The 22,130-nt window shown below is 35.1% G+C and overlaps 1 protein-coding gene across 12 annotated transcripts in view; it reads right to left on the bottom strand.

Annotated features, from left to right (window-relative positions):
• VPS13B (vacuolar protein sorting 13 homolog B) overlaps nucleotides 1-22,130 on the bottom strand; it is a 763,196-nt gene that overhangs the window by 296,465 nt on the left and 444,601 nt on the right. For all 12 annotated transcript variants that reach the window (XM_082432674.1, XM_082432665.1, XM_082432664.1 and 9 more), the window contains one exon: nucleotides 6,782-6,985. In XM_082432674.1, coding sequence (XP_082288800.1) covers nucleotides 6,782-6,985 — 204 coding nt within the window. The remainder of the gene's footprint in view (nucleotides 1-6,781; nucleotides 6,986-22,130) is intronic.

Raw genomic sequence — 22,130 nt, 5'->3', positions numbered from 1 at the left:
TAACTTTTCTTTTGTATTATCTCTGGTAAGTATTTGCGTTAAGGATACATATTTTTTAAATCATAAAAACTTTTTTATAGATTCAAGTATTTTCAAGGCTGAATTCAAAAGAAAGTAAAAATAAACACTGAAGAAATAACTACAACAAGAATTAAATTCTGCTAATATTTTACTAGATAATAATCTAGTAAACGAACAAAAGAGGGAAGTAAAACTCAAAGTATTAACTGACATTGTTAATGACTTCAGGGTCCTAGCCACTCTCAGTAAACCAAGGGAATAGATTTTTAATGGCCATATTGAGACAACAGGCTAATCCTTACATCCCTGACAGGCAAGGATTTTGAAACGAGCTGCCAACTTAGACCTGGGGCCATTAAAAGGTCAGAAAAACAACTTCCAATCAGAAATAGAAAAAAACAAGGAAGTTTGTCTGATTTGGCACGAGGGATTATTGAAAAAACAGAGATCTCCCTGCTTTTTCAACTAAAAAATTAAAATAAAAATAATGGGAAAATTAAAAATAATGGGACTACCCCATGTGTGTTTGGAAGCTGTAACTTATATTACTTGTGTTGGTCCAGGAATACCCATATTGAGTTATTCATATAAAAGTGGCATCAGACCTTTGATAACCCCAGGGCATCAGTCAGAAATAAATGTAAAATCTCTTTGGAAAAATATGCGTTCAAGCCGACAAAAAGGATTCCCAGGAAAAAAGACCACTGAAGATAAACTCCTATTCACAGATTTTATATGCACTCCAAATTTTTTTTTTTTTTTAGCAATAGAAGAATTCAACCCCATTATCAAATTCATTATCAAGAACTTCTGATAATGGAATTTCCACATATGGACAATACAATAATTTTCTTTAAGATCATTAAAGACATATAGGATGGAATGAAAAACAGGAGGAAAAAACCAAAGTACTATCAAGAAAGGTAAAATGGATTTAAAAAACAACCAAACAGAGTATCCAGAAATGAAAAATGTAGTTACTAAAATTAAACATATAATAGATTAATAAACAGAATTTTAGATATAATTTAAGAAAAAATTAGTAAACTAGAAATACTACAGAGAAAGACAGACCAGAAGATACTTAAGACTTGTGATAATCAACTGAGATAATCCCTTAGAGTGGATATTCCTAAATGTAAAAAACAGTAATATTCACACACATTTATTATGAACAATAAATATATACAACATACTTTTTGGAAAATTATTGGTTATCATTTTATTAACTATACCTATTTTTACAGATTTCTCTTATTTTTAAATAGTCATAAGGATAAGTCATTTGATTTGTAAAGTAACTTTAAAAATCAAATATTTAGTTAAGAGTTGAAGACTATTTTAGTGTGTGTGTGTGTGTGTGTGTGCGTGTGTGGTTTTTTTCTTTTCCTTCCAAGAGGAACACTATCTGGTGACTTTCTAATGCAATTAAAATTTAATTTGCATTAAATTTAATGCAATTAAACTTTAATTTGCATTAACAAATTGAAAGAGGAAAACCATATGATTATCTCAATAGATGCAGAGAAAGCTTTCGACAAAATTCAAATCCCATTTATGATAAAAACTCTTCAGAAAACAGGCAGAGGGGGAACTTACCTCAACATAATAAAGGTCATATATGACAAACCCACAGCCAACATCGTCCTCAATGGTGAAAAACTGAAACCATTTCCACTAAGATCAGGAACAAGACAAGGTTGCACACTCTCACCACTATTATTCAATATAGTTTTGGAAGTTTTAGGCACAGCAATCAGAGAAGAAAAAGAAATAAAAGTAATCCAAATCGGAATAGAAGAAGTAAAACTGTCACTGTTTGCAAATGGCATGATAATATATAGAGAGAATCCCAAAGATGCTACCAGAAAACTACTAGAGCTAATCAATGAATTTCGTAAAGTAGCTGGATATAAAATTAATGCACAGAAATCTCTTGTATTCCTATACACTAATGATGAAAAATCTGAAAGAGAAATTAAGGAAACACTCCCACTTACCATTGCAACAAAAAGAATAAAATGCCTAGGAATAAACCTACCTAAGGAGACCAAAGACCTGTATGCAGAAAACTGTAACACACTGATGAAAGAAATTAAAGATGATACAAACAGATGGAGAGATATACCATTTTCTTGGATTGGAAGAATCAACATTGTGAAAATGACTATACTACCCAAAGCAATCTACAGATTCACTGCAGTCCCTATCAAGCTACCAATGGCACTTTTCACAGAACTAGAACAAAAAATTGCACAATTTGTATGGAAACACAAAAGACCCCAAATAGCCAAAGCAATCTTGAGAAGAAAAACAGAGCTGGAGGAATCAGGCTCCCTGACTTCAGACTATACTACAAAGCTACAGTAATCAAGACAGTACGGTACTGGCACAAAAACAGAAATATAGATCGATGGAACAGGATAGAAAGCCCAGAGATAAACCCACGCACATATGGTCACCTTGTCTTTGATAAATGAGGCAAGCATATACAATGGAGAAAAGACAGCCTCTTCAATAAGTGGTGCTGAGAAAACTGGACAGCTACATCTAAAACAATGAAATTAGAACACTCCCTAACACCACAGACAAAAATAAACTGAAAATGGATTAAAGACCTAACCGTAAGGCCAGCCACTATAAAACTCTTAGAGGAAAACATAGGCAGAACACTCTATGACATAAATCACAGCAAGATCCTTTTTGACCCAGCTCCTAGAGAAATGGAAATAAAAACAAAAATAAACAAATGGGACCTAATGAAACAGAAAAGCTTTTGCACAGCAAAGGAAACCATAAACAGGATGAAATGACAACTCTCAGAATAGGAGAAAATATTTGCAAATGAAGCAACTGACAAAGGATTAATCTCCAAAATTTACAAGCAGCTCATGCAGCTCAATATCAAAAAAACAAACAACCCAATCCAAAAATGGGCAGAAGACCTAAATAGACATTTCTCCAAAGAAGATATACAGATTGCCAACAAACACGTGAAAGAATGCTCAACAGCGTTAATCATTAGAGAAATGCAAATCAAAACTACAATGAGGTATCACCTCACACCAGTCAGAATGGCCATCATCAAAAAATCTACAAACAATAAATGCTGGAGAGGGTGTGGAGAAAAGGGAACCCTCTTGCACTGTTGGTGGGAATGTAAGTTGATACAGCCACTATGGAGAACAGTATGGAGGTCCCTTAAAATACTAAAAATAGAACAACCATATGACCCAGCAATCCCACTACTGGGCATACACCTTGAGAAAACCATAATTCAAAAAGAGTCATGTACCACAATGTTCATTGCAGCTCTATTTACAATAGCCAGGAGGTGGAAGCAATCTAAGTGTCCATCATCGGATGAATGGATAAAGAAGATGTGGCACATACATACAATGGAATAAAACTCAGCCATAGAAGGAAACGAAATTGAGGTATTTGTAGTGAGGTGGATGGACCTACAGTCTGTCATACAGAGTGAAGTAAGTCAGAAAGAGAAAAACAAATACCCTTTGCTAACACATATATATGGAATCTAAAAAAAAAAGAATGGCCCTGAAGAACCTAGGGGTAGTATGGGAATAAAGATGCAGACCTACTATAGAATGGACTTGAGGACACGGGGAGGGGGAAGGGTAAGCTGAGACAAAGTGAGAGAGTGGCATGTACATATATACACTACCAAATGTAAAATCGATAGCTAGTGAGAAGCAGACGCATAGCACAGGGAGATCAGATCGGTGGTTTGTGACCACCTAGACGGGTGGGATAGGAAGGGTGGGAGGGAGGAGACGCAAGAGGGAAGAGATATGGGAATATATGTATATGTATAGCTGATTCACTTTGTTATAAAGCAGAAACTAACACACCATTGTAAAACAATTATGCTCCAATAAAGATGTTAAAAAAAAAATCAGAAGCAAATACAAAAAAAAAAAAAAAGTAAAAATGTAAGAGATCAACAGTCAGATGGAATAGTCATGATCTCTCAGAATTAAGGCATTATTCATGCTTCAGGTACTTTAATAGCAACACAGTGCCATACTTCCACATAGTCAATGTTACTAACCCTGTGAAGCATAGAATGGATAGATTTTACGATCGTGTCAAATTCAAATACAGCCTGCTAAGAAAACATATTAATAACAATTTCAAAAAATCCTATCTGTGGGTCTTCCCTGGTGACGCAGTTGTTGAGAATCTGCCTGTCAGTGCAGGGAACGCAGGTTCAAGCCCTGGACTGGGAAAATCCCACATGGCGCGGAGCAACTAAGCCCGTGCGCCACAACTACTGAGCCTGAGCTCTAGAGCCTGCGAGCCACAACTACTGAGCCTGAGTGCCACAACTACTGAAGCCCTCACACCTAGAGCCCATGCTCCGCAACAAGAGAAGCCACTGCAATGAGAAGCCCACGCACCGCAACGAAGAGTATCCCCCGCTCGCCACAACTAGAGAAAGCCCTTGCGCAGCAATGAAGACTCAACACAGCCAAAAATAAAAATAATTAATTAATTTAAAAAAAAAAACCTATGTGTGGTGAAAAAGGCCAAAGGGTAGTATATGTAATTTGGTCCATGTACATCAAAATACTCAAACAAATAAATATGTTCTATTTCTCTCAGTAAAGTCAGAAAGATAATTTACCCAGGGAAATCAAACACAGATAGTGAGAGGGCCAAACAAAAGCATTTGCTATAAAAACTAAATTATTTATTTAACTGCAGTTTTCAAGTCTATTCAAATTTTATCTTTAAATATTACAAACAAGAAAATCATATTAACTTGGAGAATTAAGGCTCATTGGCATTTTCAGGAAATTACAAGATAAACTTTCCACACCATCCCACACACCCCGAAAGCTCTCATCACCATGTCAAATAGCAATAGTGATTTTAATGTGTAACCTGCACATGGCAGACATCAGTATAGGTTATTTTAGTTCTCATCACTTCATTACCTCAGATTATAAAAGTAAGCCCAGATGTAGTAAAAATGGTTGCTAAAAGAAAAAAAAGTGATTAACTAACAATGAGCTTAGCATAAGAGTAAGGCGTCAGAGTACTGAGTACAAGTAGTTGACTAAGAGGAAGCAAACTGAGGTTCCACACTTAGCTGTATTTTTAAGTGACACTGGACAAGCAAAGGAATCTCCTCAAACTTAGTTTGCTGTAGTGGTTTTGTTCCATAACTTGCTAAGAATGGTTCAGAGTTTAGAGAGAAAATTGCAAGGGAGTTGGAATGTGGAAGAGAAATAACAGACAATAGTCTCTGACAGTCATACTGTTTTAAATAGCAGTGAAATTACGATGCAGAGGTACCAGCAGATTCCAGCTTGTCCTCACTCTTCCCACCTTTGTGACTTTTTCCTGATTGTTGGCTCTGCTGGCCAATAGCAACTGTAGGCTCAACTCCAGAAGCAGAAGCAATAACCTCCCATGGACTTGCCTACCAGCCTTCGGTGCTCCCTCCAGCCACTGGACGTGCCTGGCTTCCCAGGTTCCCTGGGGTGCTACAAATTTTTACCCAGGTCACCCAGCTTCTTCCACAATTGGATAAGTTCTTATTCCTAAAATAAATCCCGTATGTTACAATACTTATAGCGGTTGTCCTGCTCTGATTGAACCCTGATGTATTCCGTCAGCTGAAAAATTAAGGTTTTGGAAGCAAGAGATCTGCAAGTTTTAAAATTTGATGATTCCTTATGCTTAACTTCCCTTCTTCCTTCTCCCAATCATTCACACAGAAACACATTATGATTACAGATAAAATGTGAGTAATGTATCAGGAGGAATAAATGAAAACCATTATAAAGACTGCCATTTAATAATGGTTAGGGAAGGGAGTAAATTATTCTTCACTGTATATCTTTTGAGTTCTACCTGTAATACCTACTGAAAAACAAAAATCTAATGATATTATGGTTCTGTTTGTATTTCTGTCAAGATTAATCAGCAGAACTAAACAGCACCAGATCTAAAATTTCTTGTCTTTATTTGAATCAGTATCTCTCAGGAACACTCACATTCAGTCACTTGATTTGTTAGCTTTCCTTAATCATCTAATCATTCGATCCCTCACTATTTCACTCAAATATTCACGAACTTCCTATTCTGTGCCAAGCATGATACTATGTGCTTGGTATTCAGAAGTGAATAAAACATGCCAAGTTTTTATACTGCAGTAGCTTTCTTAGTTCAAAATGCCCCCTCCCCTCTCCTGCCACTCGTACTTTGTGGAAACAAATTCAAAAGCCATATATTCTGTGAAACCTTCCCTGAGAACCCACGCACAGAGTTAGTCATTCATTTCTTTCTTTTAATTCTCTATTTGTACCTACATTAATTTTATTTTAGTTTTATCTTTATTTTTTTAAGTTGTGAATATCCATTTAACGGAACATTTGGGGGCCAAGGATTTATAATAATAAGGAAAATCTGGCTTTGAATATAATGGATTTTAAGGGAAAATGTGAATGAATCCTTAGCCTGAAGTGGAACCTTTCATCAACTAACAAGCTTTAAAAAAAAATTCTGACACGACCTTAAATTTGTAGTAATTGCAGTGTAACAGTGGTAGGACTAGCAGGTTTCTAAGCAAAATCATCAGCTACAATTACAAAATATATTTAATGATCGTCATGAAATGTAGAAACAATACTAAAACACTTAGGTTGGGCGTGCTAAAGACTGTATCATCAATTGCTCTTCTGTCAATGAAATATTAGAACGTGGAGAAAGCTTCTCAACCATTTCCCACCTGCTGGCCATATTCCACTCAAGGGCTGGATTCTGAGAATTTCTTTCATTCTCTGTTAGCACCCCTCCTGTGCCACTTTCCTTCTCCGGTTTTAGTTGATCCCACTGCGCAGTACCAATATTGATGGACTGCAGATCTATTTGGTATTGTCTGTCTTCAATTTCTGATCCAGGGTCTCGAAGAATTCCTAAATTCAAGGCTCTCCTGTAAAGGCAGTGAAAAAAAGTGAATAGATAAAATAAGTATTCTATGTTTACTTTGCTCGCTAACATCATGTTATTACCTTTTTTTTCCTTTGGATTACTGGGTTAATCAAATCTATGAGGCAGGTATTAGAAAGTTACCACATACTAATGACTTGAAAACATACCCAAAACTTAGCACTTACAGTGTCTACCCTATAATGATTTCTTACATTATTCCCAGCACTGTGCTATTTTTCTAAGTACTTTCACATTTATGATTTAAATCCTTGAGATGTTGTGAGGTCACATTATTATCTCCATTTTTACTAAAGAGAAAATAATGCAGAGAGGTTGAAAGACTTAGCCAAAGTTACTGAGCTACTATGTGGACAAAATTGCAACTTAAATCCAGGGTTCTGCCTCAAAACCCTGTCTTCTTTGCAATGCTAAACACCTACTTTCCCTTCTCAGCACTCTGATGTCTTGTTAGGAAAGGTGATGAAGACTTGCTAATCTATTTAACTCCCCTACCTTTTGCCTTTGGTCCTTTATATAACCCATCATCATATAGAGTAAATTGTTGACAAGAGTACATTGCTTACTGATGTAGAAACACAGTAAGGATTACTGGTCCATACAGAGTTGGAACTTTGATCTTATTGGACCCAAGGCTAAGCAAATGAATAAAATTATCAGCAGCTTAAAGCTAGATTAGAGGAAGTAAATGGTTAAATGTTTCATGAAGGTTTTAGACTGAAAATAGCAAGGCAGTGTGGTAGGGTGGGAAGAAAAGCGTTCAGGATTCGGAAGCCAGATAAGACTAAGTTTGTGTGAGTTTGTAATTTTTTAGTTACGTTGGTTCACAGATGCTTTAAAGTGAGTAATCAAAAGGAAAGTAACATTTGTCCCCCATGAAAGTTTCAATCAACACAAAAGTGAAATTACATAGAGGATAAAAATAGTTTTACTAGTATAGATACAATTGCAGTGATTAGAAAAGAAATACAATTAATTATATCAATTGAATACTAATGAAACTAATTAGTGGAGGGAGAAGGGAGGGAAGCACTGAGTCCTAGTTTGAAAACTACAGAGAGACAGTGTGAATGTGATCAAGACTACCTCTTGTCTAAGTAAACAGTGTGGGTCAGACCATGCCCAGAAGCCGGTCAAATACTGATGGAAGGTGGATGATCACTGAGACTCAAGATGGCAGATGTCTGCGCCAGATGTGCAGGAATGGAGAGGGCATGCATTGGGCCAGGCAAGGTGAGGGCTAAGGCAAATGAATTCAAGTGAAGAGAGGAGCAGGGACAGGACTGCAAATGAATGAACGGGCAGCTCAGGCAGGGAAATACCACAAGGTGTTAACGATAAGAGAACAGGGAAACAAACAGGCATTGGTCAAGAAGTCATAGTGGGAACCAGAGAAACTGAATGAATGGACTCTCATTATTCCTAAGGTAAGAGCTGAACCTGGTTTTTGTTTTCTTTTTTCTAACTTAGAAAATTACAATCTAGGAATGGGCATGCAAGGAAAGGTGGCTTGAAGTTTTACTTGAACCTAAGAATTGCATTAAAAATAGGTCCCATAAAATCAGCCATGAACACTTTCATTTTGCCTTAATGAAGGCAAAGAAAAAAGGAGTGAATGAGGGTGCAGGTGAGAGGGAGTAACATTGTGAGTACACCCATTTTGGTCAAATGCTCTCCTTTCATTTGAATATTGGTGTAAACCTGTTAATTCTAAAGGCACAGCTCAAACTTCACTTTCTATGAAGCCTTTCCTGACCACCATTTCTTCAAACTCCCTTCCTCCCAAATCTGTGCTCTTAGGGTCCTTCTGTACTTATAAGTACAAGAACATCACAAGGACCTGTCAGTCTTTCTCAGTATAGCATACATTTCTTGAAGTCAGAAACTACATCTCCTAGTAAGCAATCAGTAAATGCTGTTTCAATTCACTGATCTGAACTGACACAAATCTTTACAAATCTCAAGTGGAGAATCCATCTGTCCACAGCAATAAGAACACACAGTCTTTAGACAGTAAACTGCTGCTGCAGGGCCACATAAACTCTGACATACAGCAAATATCTTTGGCAGTGGGTGGCCTAGCTTATTTCCCTAGATTATTATTCCCCATATAAAAGTTATATTTACTTATTTTAAACTAGCCAATGCTTTCTACATTTTACATAAATTCCCTAAGCCTACTTTTAAAGAAAACTAAAATATTTTTAAGAATCCCTTTGAAGGAAGAAAAAGTATATTTGGAAATAAAATTAGTACTATATTAAAAGACAAACAAAGCAACCTAGCCCAACATTAACATCGGCCTTTCTATTTTTCTTGGCACTTGAAGAAACTGCAAAGTCATAAGATAAAAACCAGAGAAACACCAAATGTCATTAGTTTTCACCTACGCTTGAAATGCCTCATATTTACTCTTGGCCTTAAATCAAGCTATTTTCCTCCTATCATCTGTCTGTGGAAAACATGACTTTCCACAGGTTCTTCTTCTCATGTAAAAATGGGTTGTATATTGAGCAATAGCTTAATACTTCTAAACATGCTAATTTCAAACTTTTAAGTTTTCTAAGAACCAGGGTTTGAGATTTTACACTTTTCTTTTTGTTTGCTTTTGAAATTGAAAAATATATTTGTCATTTTAACCTGATTTGAAAGTTCAGAGAAATGTACAGTATGTGGGTATATAAATCCAACTTAAAAGTTAATTGCAAAACCATTTAAATCTGAGTTGTAGAAAATAGGATAAGCAAAAGATTCATGTGAACTCTGGTGTCAGATTTTTCAATGATCCATGAGCTTGGAGAAATTATTTAACTTCTCTGTTTTAATTATTTCAATATTAAAACTATTATAGAAATAAATAAAATGTATGACTGAAAATTAAACTATTCATAAAGAGGTCCATTATAAATTTTATGACCATTCCTGAAATATATTATCTTATATGGTTTTGAATGAATAATATATCTAATCATCAACTAATCATAGATGCACGGCACCATGATAAAACAAAGTCAACTTTTCTAATTATGAAAAAACTATTAATGAAAACTATAAAGATAAATGCTCTTTAATATTTCCATGGTTACCTGTTTCCAAAATATGGCATATTAGAAAATCAGAATGAATCTTCTGATTGAAACAAATAAAATGCTTGCAGACAATTTAAAGCATCTTTTTAAACACATTTCAGAGCTGGCACTAGAGAATAGAAGGTGCAAAGCCACCCCAAAAAAGTGAAATTAGGAACACTAATAAATAAGCACCTGCCAAAGCCAGCCTTTGCTCTTAGGGTTTCTGCTGAATCCTGCAGAGAGTGATTTTCTGATAATCGCACAGGAGGAGATAAAGCTCAAGGCCCACCTAAGGAGATGGATGAATCTATTTATAGGAGACTGCATAAAAAGCGGGGGTCACGAAGGACTACATCAACCTTCAAAGGGTGAATTAAAAACAGCTCTCCTAGGAAGACTTGTGATAGAACAGTTCTGTGTCTTGACTGTGACGGTGGTTACATGAATGTACATATGTGGCAAAACTGCACTAAACTATACACACATATAGACATATAAATACAAATGATTGAAAATAAAACTGGTGAGGGAAGTCCCTGGTGGTCCAGTGGTTAGGGCTCCATGCTTCCACGGCAGGGGGCACGGGTTCGATCCCTGGTCAGGGAACTAAGATCCTGCATGCCACATGGCATAGCCAAAAAACAAAACAAAACAACAACAAAAAAAACCTTGTGAAATCTGAATGCAATTGTGGATTGTACTGATGTCAATTTCCTGGTTTAGATATTGTACTATAGTTATGCAAGAAGTTATGCAAGATCTGAAACCATAAAACTCCTAGAAGAAAACGCAGGGGTGTCTGCTCTATGACACTGGTCTTGGCAATGATTTTTTGGATTTGACGCCAAAAGCAAAGGTAACAAAAGCAAAAATAAACAAGTGTGACTACATCAAACTAAAAATCCTCTACTCAGCAAAGGAAACTGCCAACAAAATGAAAAGGCAACCTCTAGAATAAAAATATTTCAAGTATATGTCTGATAAGGGGTTATACTCAAAATATAAGAGGAACTCATATAACTCAATAGCAAAAAACAACCCAATTAAGAAAACCAGCAAAGGATCTGAATAGACATTTTTCCAAAGACATGTAATTGGCCAAAAGGTACTGATACATGAAAAGGTGCTCACTAATCATCAGGAAAATACAAATCAAAACCATAATGAGATATCACCTCATACCTGTTAGGATATCTATTAGCAATAAGACAAGGGATAATAAATGCAGGGAGGATATGGAAAAAAGGGAAACCTTGTACACTGTTGGTGGGAATGTAAACTCATACAGCCACTATGTAAAACAGTATGGAGGTTCCTCAAGGAATTAAAAATAGAACCAGCATATGACCCAGCAATCCCACTTCTGGGTATATATCCAAAAGAAATGAAATCATTAATCGCAAAGAGATATCTGTACTCCATGTTCATGGCAGCATTGTTCACAAAAGCCTTTTCCATACCTTGTATGGAAACAACCTAAGTGTCCATCAATGTATAAATGGATCAAGAAAATATGGCATCTGCAGTTGACCCTTGAACAATTTGGGGCTTAGGGGCACCAACCCTCCAAGCAGTTATGAATCCATGTATAAGTTATGGTCAGCCCTCCATATCCACAGTTCCTCCTCCACAGTTCAGTGGTTCTACATTCACAGTACATACTATTAAAAAAAAAAAAAAGTGTATGAGTGGATCCGTGTTGCGGTGTTCAAGGGTCAACTGTATATACAATGAAATATCATTCAGCCTTAAAAAAGGAAAATCCTGTCATTTATGACAACATAGATAAACCCGGAGTGCTTATTTATATTACACTGAGTGAAATAAGCCAGAGCAAGACAAATATTGCATAATATCACTTATATGTGGAATTTAAAAAAATGTCAAATTCATAGAAGCAGAGAATATAAAAGTGGTTGCCGTGGGCTATGCAGTTGGGGAAATAGGAAGAGGTTGGCTAAAAGGCACAAACTCTCTGTTATAAAATGAATAAGGTCTGAGGATATACTGTATAACATCATGGTGAATATAGTTGATAACACTGTATTGTATAATTGAAATTTACTAAGATTTGCTAAGAAAGTAGAATTTACATGTTCTCACACACACACAAAAGGTGGTGGATGTGTTAACTCAATGGCAGAATCCTTTCACAATGTATACATATATCAAATCATAAAGTTGTACACTTTGAATATCTTACAATTGTATTTGTCAATTATACCTCAATAAAGCTGGTGAAAGGTTACGCTGAAGGGAACTGGGTAAAGGGCACACAGGAGATGTATTTGCAACTTCATGTGAATCTACAAGTATTTCAAACTTAAAAAAGTTTAAAAAATGGAAAAAAGCCCTCCTAATGCCCATGCTGAAAGAGACAAGGTAACTTACCAACTTACTCATCTTGACCTTAGCCTTAGCAACGGGTAAACAGGGGAAAAAAAAATCCCTCTAAGACTTTGCCATCGTAAGACAGCATTTGGGGGTTTGAGTTTCCAATGTGGCATGAAAAAATTTTAATTTGGAGAGGCTTGTGCCAGGTAGACAGTGCTACCAGATTACAGGTAAAAGCAAATTCTCTTGAGCTGAACTCAATCTGAACTCAAAGAATTTCTGCACATTTGGTTCCAAGTGAAATGAGAGACTAACAGACACAATGGGCAGAAGAAACAGACCCTCAAAGACTTCACAAACTGGATTAGTACACATGAAATATAAAATAATTGTTTAAAAAGAAGAAAAAGGGTTTTTAAAATATGAGCAGGATCAAGAAGATATACAAAAGATGTTCCACATCATATGTCAACAGGGAAAAGCAAATTAAAACAAAAAGATACCATTACACACCTATTAGAATGGCCAAAATCCAGAAGACTAACAATACCAAATGCTAGCAAGGATGTGGGGCAACAGGAACTCTCATACACTGCTGGTAGGCATGCAAAATGGTATACCCATTTTGGAAGACAGTTTGGCGGTTTCTTACAAAACTAAACATACTCTCACCATATGATCCAACAACTGCACTCTTTGGTATTTACCCAAAGGAGCTGAAAACATGTCCACACAAACACCTGCACCTGAATGTTTATAGCAGCTTTATTCATAATTGTCAAAATTGGAATCAACCAACATGTCCTTTAGTAGATGGATGGATAAATAAACGGTGGTACATCCTATTATTCAGCACAAAAAGGAAATGAGCTGTCAAGCCAAGAAAAAAACATAAGGAACTTTAAAGACAAATTACTAAGTGAAAGAAGCTAATCTGAAAAGGCTACATACTGTATAATTTCAACTATATGTCATTTTGGAAAAAGTAAAACTATGGAGATAATAAAAAGATCAGTGGTTGAGACAGGTTGGTCAGGGGCAGGAATGAATAGGCAATGCTCAGAGGACTTTCAGGGCAGTGAAAATATTCTATATGATACTATAATGATAGATACATGTCTTATCATAAATCTGTCCAAACCCATATAATATCCAACACCGAGTAAATCCTAATGTAAACTATGGACTTTGGGTGATTAGGATGTATCAATGTAGATTCATCAATTGTTACAATGTACTATTCCTCAACTTGAAATATTCACTAATCTTTAAAGTATAAGATATACCCATTTTGTTTTATGTATACTTAAAACCAATTCCAGTTATTATAAAATAGAATACTCAGAGTACTTTGCTTTGTTTTTCAGTACTAAATTAAGAAAACATATTCAAAATATTTTCATTCAAATACCATACATTAACTTTTATTAAGCAGTATTAGAACAAGATATCTTGTGAAAGGTACATTTTGCATCTCATGGTACACTAGATATTTTTTTAAGGTATAAAAATATAAACAGTTACAGACATAAGATTTGAAATAATTTACTTTTTTTCAAAGGCTGGAAATCATTGTACAACTTTTAAAATGCTGTTTTCCCTAAGTGAGAATTTTATAACTAAAAATAGCCTAAAAGTGAAAAACAATCTGATTGCAAAGCCAAAAATTAAAGTATATTTTATTCAAGAGAGCTTTGATTTAGTGCACTACATTTTCATAGCACAAAAAATAGTTGCAAAATTATTAAAGAATTCTAATAGAATGATACTTTACCAGGGAGCTAATCATAGGAAAAGAACTTTATGGCTTCAGTGAGGACCAGAATGCCTAATATTAACAATATCTGCTTTAAGAAAATACAAGTACAATATCCTAATAAGAAAGGCTTCATATTATTTCCTAACTAAATTTCTAATAGAAATGCTTGACATCATAAATAGGAATCAAATTTTCTTGTCTCAACTTCACATCCTTCTAAAGGCTCTATGAACTTTGCTCTCCCTCCTTATTGCAGTTTTTAAAACCTTTTAGCAATTCAAATCAGGAAAGGGAGTGAGTCAAGATGCTCATAACTCCCTTACCCTTAACACAAAAAGCTGCTTTATTAGCTAAAATGTAGGAGTTATAATTGTAATTGCTTTGCCCTTCCGAAACTCATCTCCCATACCATTTGAACCATTTCAGCAGGTGGTGTAGGAGGATAAACTAAAGTCTGAAATAGTTGGTCAATGGTATAATCATAAGGAACCAAAGAAGACTTTAAGTATACAACAGGAAACATAGCTTTAATGTTTTCCTTTTTAAATTGATTTAGTCTGGGTCAGGCCTTTTGTATGTTTACATAAGAAACAGCTCATGTTGAATCATTTACCGCCCATTGCTGAATAGGCATATCTTGGGAACTCACTGTAAAGAAGTAAAATTCATTACTTACAGCTCAACTGAGATCTACAAAATGTTAAACAAGCCAGAAAACAGGAATGTAAAAAGAAGTAAAATTTATATGTCTTGATTAAATTAAATGTCTACATCTTTGTCACCAAGTCTCCATAAGTGACAGTAATCTTGAGACTGTATAGGGCAGGGGATGTAAATGGTTGACCATCAGGCTGAGACCAACTGCCGATTTCCATGACCAATGACTTAAGGCAGGGGTTCTCATCTTCAGCGTGCAGAAGAATCACCCGGAGCTTGTTACAAATGTTAAGTTCTTAAACCTACAGAAATTCTGATTCAGCAGGTCTGGACTAGGGCCGAGGAATATGCCCGCTCCCTTGTTTTGTTTTTTATAAACAGCCTAAACTACCATCCTTATTGATTCTAAACCCCACATTCTGATACTTAGAGCATCACATCCCTTTGACTTGGAACATCCTATCTCTGCCATCTGAACTGAAGGGAGCATGGACAAGAACCAGTAAATCTGAGGCTATTTCACTTATAAAACAGATAAACTCATACTTGTCCTGCCTCTTTCACCGAATTGTTTAGAAGAAGCATCTCTTCTCTTCAAGGCCAAGATATCTCTGTTAATTCACTTCACTCTTGAAGGCTAGGTCAGTGTCTGTTTTCTCACCAGCTTGTACTTAGACACATTACTTGGCACATGGTAGGCTTTTAATATATGAAAGTTGAATAAATAACAAATATTCTTCTTTATTCCCTTCACTTCCCTTGGGGACTTTACTCTCATTTTTTTCTTTTTCTCTCCCGCTACTTTACCATTCAAGTTCAATTACTTGAACTAAAATATGTTCAAGTAATTCTCCTTGTAGAAGAGAGAAACTCTCTCCCTAAGGCCCTGTATACCCCTCTAGCTACCACCCTGTCACATTCCCTTATTTTCCTCTCAGCATTTCTATTTCGTCACTATTTATTTTCTCCTCTAACCAAGAGCTATCAGGTGTCATCCTTATCCTTCCTTTGAAATTTTACTGGAAAACATCCTCAAATGATTTTCTAATTACCAGATCCAATGCATGACTTTCAGTCATTAACTCACCTAAACTTTCTGGTCATTTGACAATTCAAAATGGCAGTACAGCATGCTGGTGAAAAGCACAGACTGCACAATTAGCCTGCCTGGATCCATAATTCTAGCCCTGCCACCTACCACTGGGTGTCTTTGGGCAAATAAAAGTTTCAGTGCTTCATTTTATTCATCTGAAAAATGAAGTCACTGAGGGGAGTCAAATGAGTTAACGCATGCAAAGTTAACAGCTGACACAAAGTAAATAACTAGTATATATAAAGCTATTCTTGCCATCTTGCTTATTCTTGAAATTTTCCTTCATGAGCTTGCATGGCTCCACGCTCCCTCAATCTCCTTTACAAGAGTCTTCTGTTTGCCCCTTCAATTATTAGTGATGTCCAGGGTTCTATCTTCAGTTTTATTTTATGCTTTATATGCATTCAGCAGCACAACTGATTCACAAATGCCAGTATATGCACTTCTCAATTATATCTCCAATGAAGGAGATAGGTTTCTTAGGATTCCCTTACATTTTCTGGCCCAGTCCATTCTATGATGACGGGCACACATCTACAAGACAGTTGGTTACCATTAGGGTACATGGTCGAGGAAAATGCAGTATAGTAACACTGCATTAAAAGCATGAATTTTAATGTCACAATTATATTCAAATTCTGGTTCTACCACTTAGAAGCTATACATATATCCTTGGAGAAGTCAACTAACTCAGTGAATATCAGATTCCTCTGTAAGAAGATAATGGTACCTAGCTACATAAGCTTCCTTTGGGAGCAAATGCGTAATTTTAACATGTTTAGTATGTTATAAATGACACCTGGTTGTTTTTATTACTACAGTAGATGAGAAGGAAGCCGCTGGCCTGATTTCAGACTGAATCCATTGGTCTCACTTACTCTGTATTATAAAATCAAAAAGTACACTGAGGATGCAGAGACTTCAATTTAAGCAAATGGGCCCTATAATAATTCCTTGAGTTGAAACAGAATATTAGGCAAGAAAATGGTTTCCCTACATTTCTAGTCCAAGTGATAAATTAATCATGTATTTCACATTCTAAAAAGAAAGAAGGGGGTTATAGAAATAAAGGAGCAAAAACAGAGTAATCCAGTTATTAAATCATTTTCTAAGAATTTCATACATTTCAGAAACTAAAATTAATTTTCAAGCAATATAAACTTTTAAATAAACAAGCGATTTCACGTTAATAATGGTTTTATGATGGGGTAGTAACAAAACTCACCTTTTTCAGTTATACAAATTTTAAATGATTTATGCGTATAAAGTAAAAATGACATGACAGCAGTATTTACCAGTTATTTTCCTTTTGATGGCTAAATTATAGGCAACTTCATTAGAATATAAAACATTTAGCTCTTTCTACTTGAAGAGTCTCAAAATACTCTCATTGCTTAAGCAAATAAGAAAGCAGACTTTCACTGTCTATCTTCAGGCAAACATGAGCTTTGAAGTTGTTTTTCAGTCACAGATTTGTGCTGATAAGTCCTCACTTGCTCACTTGTGTTATAAATGGGGTATATTTACAAGATGATTTTAAAAGTTACAAGGTATACTATGTATGATCGATGTTAAAAGTATATCAAACTATAACAAACAATTCTCATCCCATTAGAAACATGTGTTAAAGAAATGCACTAACTGAACATGCGTTGCACTGAAAAATTTGTTGGTGTGATCAGAGAAACCACTGTGTGATCTCAGAGAAATTACTAAGAGACGTACTAGAATATAAAGAAATGGAAATGGTACTTCAATTTTGTAAAAAATGTAATTATGATGTTGATCTTCAACAAAATTGATTTTTCATCATCAGAAGGGTTTTGATGAAACCCTTCATCAAAATAGAAATAGAAAGAAATAGAAAGAATAGAAAGTGGTATATATTAGGAGTTATATGAATTAACTAAGAATAGAGACTTCCCTGGTGGCAGAGTCGTTAAGAATCCGCCTGCCAATGCAGGGTACACGAGTTCGAGCCCTGGTCCAGGAAGATCCCACATGCCGCAGAGCAACTAAGCCCGTGCACCACAACTACTGAGCCTGCGCTCTAGAGCCTGCGAGCCACAACTACTGAAGCCCGCGCGCCTGGAGCCCGTGCTCTGCAACAAGAGAAGCCACCGCAATGAGAAGCCTGCGCACCGCAGAGAAGAGTAGCCCCTGCTCACCGCAATGAGAGAAAGACCGCGTGCAGCAACAAAGACCCAACACAGCCAAAAAATCAAGCCAAACCAAACCTATTTCTCTTCTGGTTGTATCATGGTAACATGATAAATGAGAAATCAGCATCAATATTATGGAACTTGATATTATGAAGATGTGAAACTAAGTTATTTTTTTAATATAATAAAGAAATATGGCCTTGATGAAAACATAGTAAAATGGATTTAGAGCTGGTTTAATACCCAATCCAAATAATAATATCTATATGGAGTCAGGTCTCTAGTAACATGCCAGAGGATTTGGCTCAATTCAATAATTTTTTTATCATTCATTAATTTTAATGAATTCATATAACTCTGTCTTATCAAATTTTCTGATGACAAAGTTGGGAAGTACAGCTAATATAGTGAATGAGAGAACCAGGATTCTAAAATATCACAAAATACTGGAACAGAGTCAAACTAATAAGATGAAATTTAACGGGAACAAATGCAAAATTCCACACATAGGTTCAAATAGCAAATTCTGTAAGTACAAGATGTGAAAGGCTTGAGAACACTGCGGAAAAAAAGGACAACAACAAAAGAAAGCTTAGAAAAGTTAGGCTGGCTTATGGGAAAGAAAAAAAATGTCAAAAGCATTGTCAAATGTCATTCTAGCCTTTTAATTTTTAAATAGCCTAACATACACCACACACATACTATAAAATTTCACAAGATTAGGCAATCTCTTCCTTCTTATACTAATAAAATAGTGCAATTTTTAATACTATTTTTTCATTAATATTCAAACATTAAATTTTTAGAATGAGTGTATTTTATTTCCGTAGCTTCAACTCAAATAATAATACATAATCATTCATTGATAACATGAGATCAGAGAGTTTTTTCCAGAATGTTATAATAATATATTACAGGTGCGTTTATGTAAAACCTTCATGGACTTCTAAAACGTGCAAGGACGTGGCATAAAAGTTAACTTTTTTAATGTATTAGAGCCCAGAATGGTCTTACTTAGCAGTGAAGTTTACTGCAATTCCCACATAGGTGACTTTGAAAGGCTAACTGTAAATTTAGTAAAACCCCTGCATTCTTCAGGTTTCTTTAGATTTCATTTCTTTAGGTTTCTAAAGATGGTAATAAAATAGGTCTAATTTATAATGTGTCCTTATTAAAAGATAGTCAGACCTCCTACTTGCTTCTAATGTTTCTGCAACACATCTTTGGCAACACTCCTGATTTAGGATTCTTCTATAAAATCTTCTATGGCTGCAAGTCAACTCCTATTATAATAAATCATGAACCACCCAGACTTTATTCAACTGTGTTAGCACTCTTTCTCATTCAGATATTTTCTTCATATCTTTATTCCATTTTTTTCATTTCATTTACTAAAACAATTGGTTTTGGTAGTTAACAGGTTCCCTATTTATTTCCAAATCCAATTTGAAAATCCTATTTGAAAATTTCCATGAAATTCTCATGTGTAACATTCCCTCTTTCTCTACTAATCAATCATTACCCATCATCTCCTACTCCTAAAATTATGTTTACAAAGAAGACTTCCTTTCAAAAACCATCATTAAATCAGGATTCAGAATTGGCTCCCCTTTACTCAAAATCTCAGCTAAAGATTGTCAGCAATAATAATGGTATTTAAACACACTGGTGAGTAATTAAAAATGAGGTTTTGAAAGAATGTTCACACAGAAAGAGAAATGTTCATATGTATTATTAAATAGGAAAGATAGGTTCTTTAAATTTTCTAAATACCTTCTATAATAAGAAAAAATCCTATAACCCTATACAAGTATTTATGTAAAGCAAATTGTAGCTGAATTAGTTGGACTAAATGCAAATTTCCTAATTCTAAATTGCTTGGGAAATCTTTAAGAAAAATATTCTCAAAGATACCTCTCTTTATCTCTTACCAAATTCATTTTTATTAGTATGCTTCTAATTCTATCATTTAAACCTTTTTCTCTTTAATTACATTCTTATTACTCCACATTATTCCCATCCTCTTACCTAACTAAAAAGTGGTTCATAATGCAAAATACATAAATATACACATGATAGTAATAATATTAATAATACCACTCTAAAATTTATATACAGTTAAATGGTTTGCAGATACTTTTCAATATCATCTCAGGTAAATCACCAACCACAGGGTGTGACAGGTAGACTCCATTTTATAGAGGCTGATGATTTAGGTAAGGAGACTGGACAGCAAAGTCTAAACTGGAAACCACACCTTCTGACTACAAATTCAGTCCTCTCTCTTACCTCTTTTCTATACTTAATATAAGAACTGGTTTTCAAAATAAAATATAAGATTATACTTTATTAAAATGTATATGTGTGATATAGTTGGGTAAATAATTGAGATGTCAAATTAAACTTAATAAAGATAATATTTCTAAGACAACAGACTAGATAGAAAGAATTTTGGGGGTGGAGGTAGATGAGGAATCTTTAAATTTGGTATATAACAAAGAAACTCCTTTTTTAAAAACAATATTGCCACATTATTTTATATAGTTTATAATGCATTGAGTTGCTTCAGACCCACAAACGTTACAAAATTGGTCAAAGAAAAATGGGGACCAGAACTCAAGATTCTCAAATTTACATACAATGATCATAAAGCAACTCTGTTTATTTGTAAAGGAAAATTAGTAGTTTTTAAAAACGCAGCAATAGTTCAGGAAATCTAATACGTGATGTCAAAATATGAATATCTCAAGATGCAAAATAATCAGAATAAAGGTGGTTTAACGAAAGGTACCAATCAAGAATCTTCTAGTCAGCAACAAGTACACAGTCTCATATTTAGTTTAAAAATCTGGTATATTTTCCCTGGTGTATGGTAGGTAACGCCCTTCTATCACCATACATTAGAGGGCACACATCTATGTATCTAATCATATTAGGACATCACAGCATTGCCTCCAGTTGTAGACAGCAAATATTCTTCCCTAAGGGTCTTCCACTTACAACCAGTCCTAAGACAATCTTGTCTGTAGTGTCTAGTATAACAGTATTAATGCCAAGTGTTTGCCAGAATGTAGAGCAATGGCAACTCTCACACTCAGCCACTGGGAATGTAAATCTGATACAATCACTTTGGAAAACAATTTGGTGATGTCCAGCAGCACTGAAGCTGTGCATAACCTATGACATGATTTCGCTCCTATCTATATAACCTAGAGCCATGCTGTCCAGTACAACAGCCCTAGCTGCATGTGTCTATTGAAATTTAGGTTAATTAAAATTCAATACAATTTTTAAAATTTAGTTCCTTAGTCACAGTAATCACAGTTTAGAGGCTCAACAGCCACATCTGTCCAGTGGCTACTGTACTGGACAGGGCAGATATAGAACACTTCTACCACTGAAGAAAGGTCTTTTATAAGGCACTGCTCTAGAGAAACTACTATATGTGTACAAGGAGAATGCTAAAGAATATTCATTTTAATACTATATGTGATAGAGAAAGATAAAAAATGTAAATGTCCATTAGTAGAAGGAAAGATAAACAACCTGGCACATCCATGCAACGGACTATGAATGAGATTATGAACATCCAAGTGATGAGTCTAATATGTATAAGGTAGAGTTAAAAAAGCAAGTTGTAGAACAGAAGTGGTGGGTGTAGAATACATTTTCTTATTCTCTATATTGTTCTGATGTAGCTATTTCAATAAAAAGGCCAAGAAGAATTACAATGTAGTGGAGTTAAAGAGCTCAAGCTAGCCGTGTGAACTTGGGCAACACTGAGCTTCGTTTTTCTCCACTGCAAAACGTGATTAACAGTGCTAAGAAGTGCCCTGGGCTGCAATGAAAATTAAACAAGGTAAAATATGTGAAAGTACTCTTTAAACTATAAAATGCTATGAAAATAATAGCTAATATTAAGTAGGGCATAAAACTACAAACTGAAAATTATCTGGGAATTTTACACTGACAAAAACTCCTCCTTGGGTAGGCAGGATTAGGTGGGATGTGTTTTTATGTGGCACACAAAAAAATTACAGTTTCTTAGTTTG

The sequence above is a fragment of the Balaenoptera physalus genome (genome assembly GCF_965194825.1).
Source record: "Balaenoptera physalus genome assembly, chromosome: 17".
In the NCBI taxonomy this organism is placed as follows: Eukaryota; Metazoa; Chordata; class Mammalia; order Artiodactyla; family Balaenopteridae; genus Balaenoptera; species Balaenoptera physalus.
The sequence above is the reverse complement of the archived record's forward strand: the minus strand, read 5'-3'. Positions and strand labels throughout refer to the sequence as shown.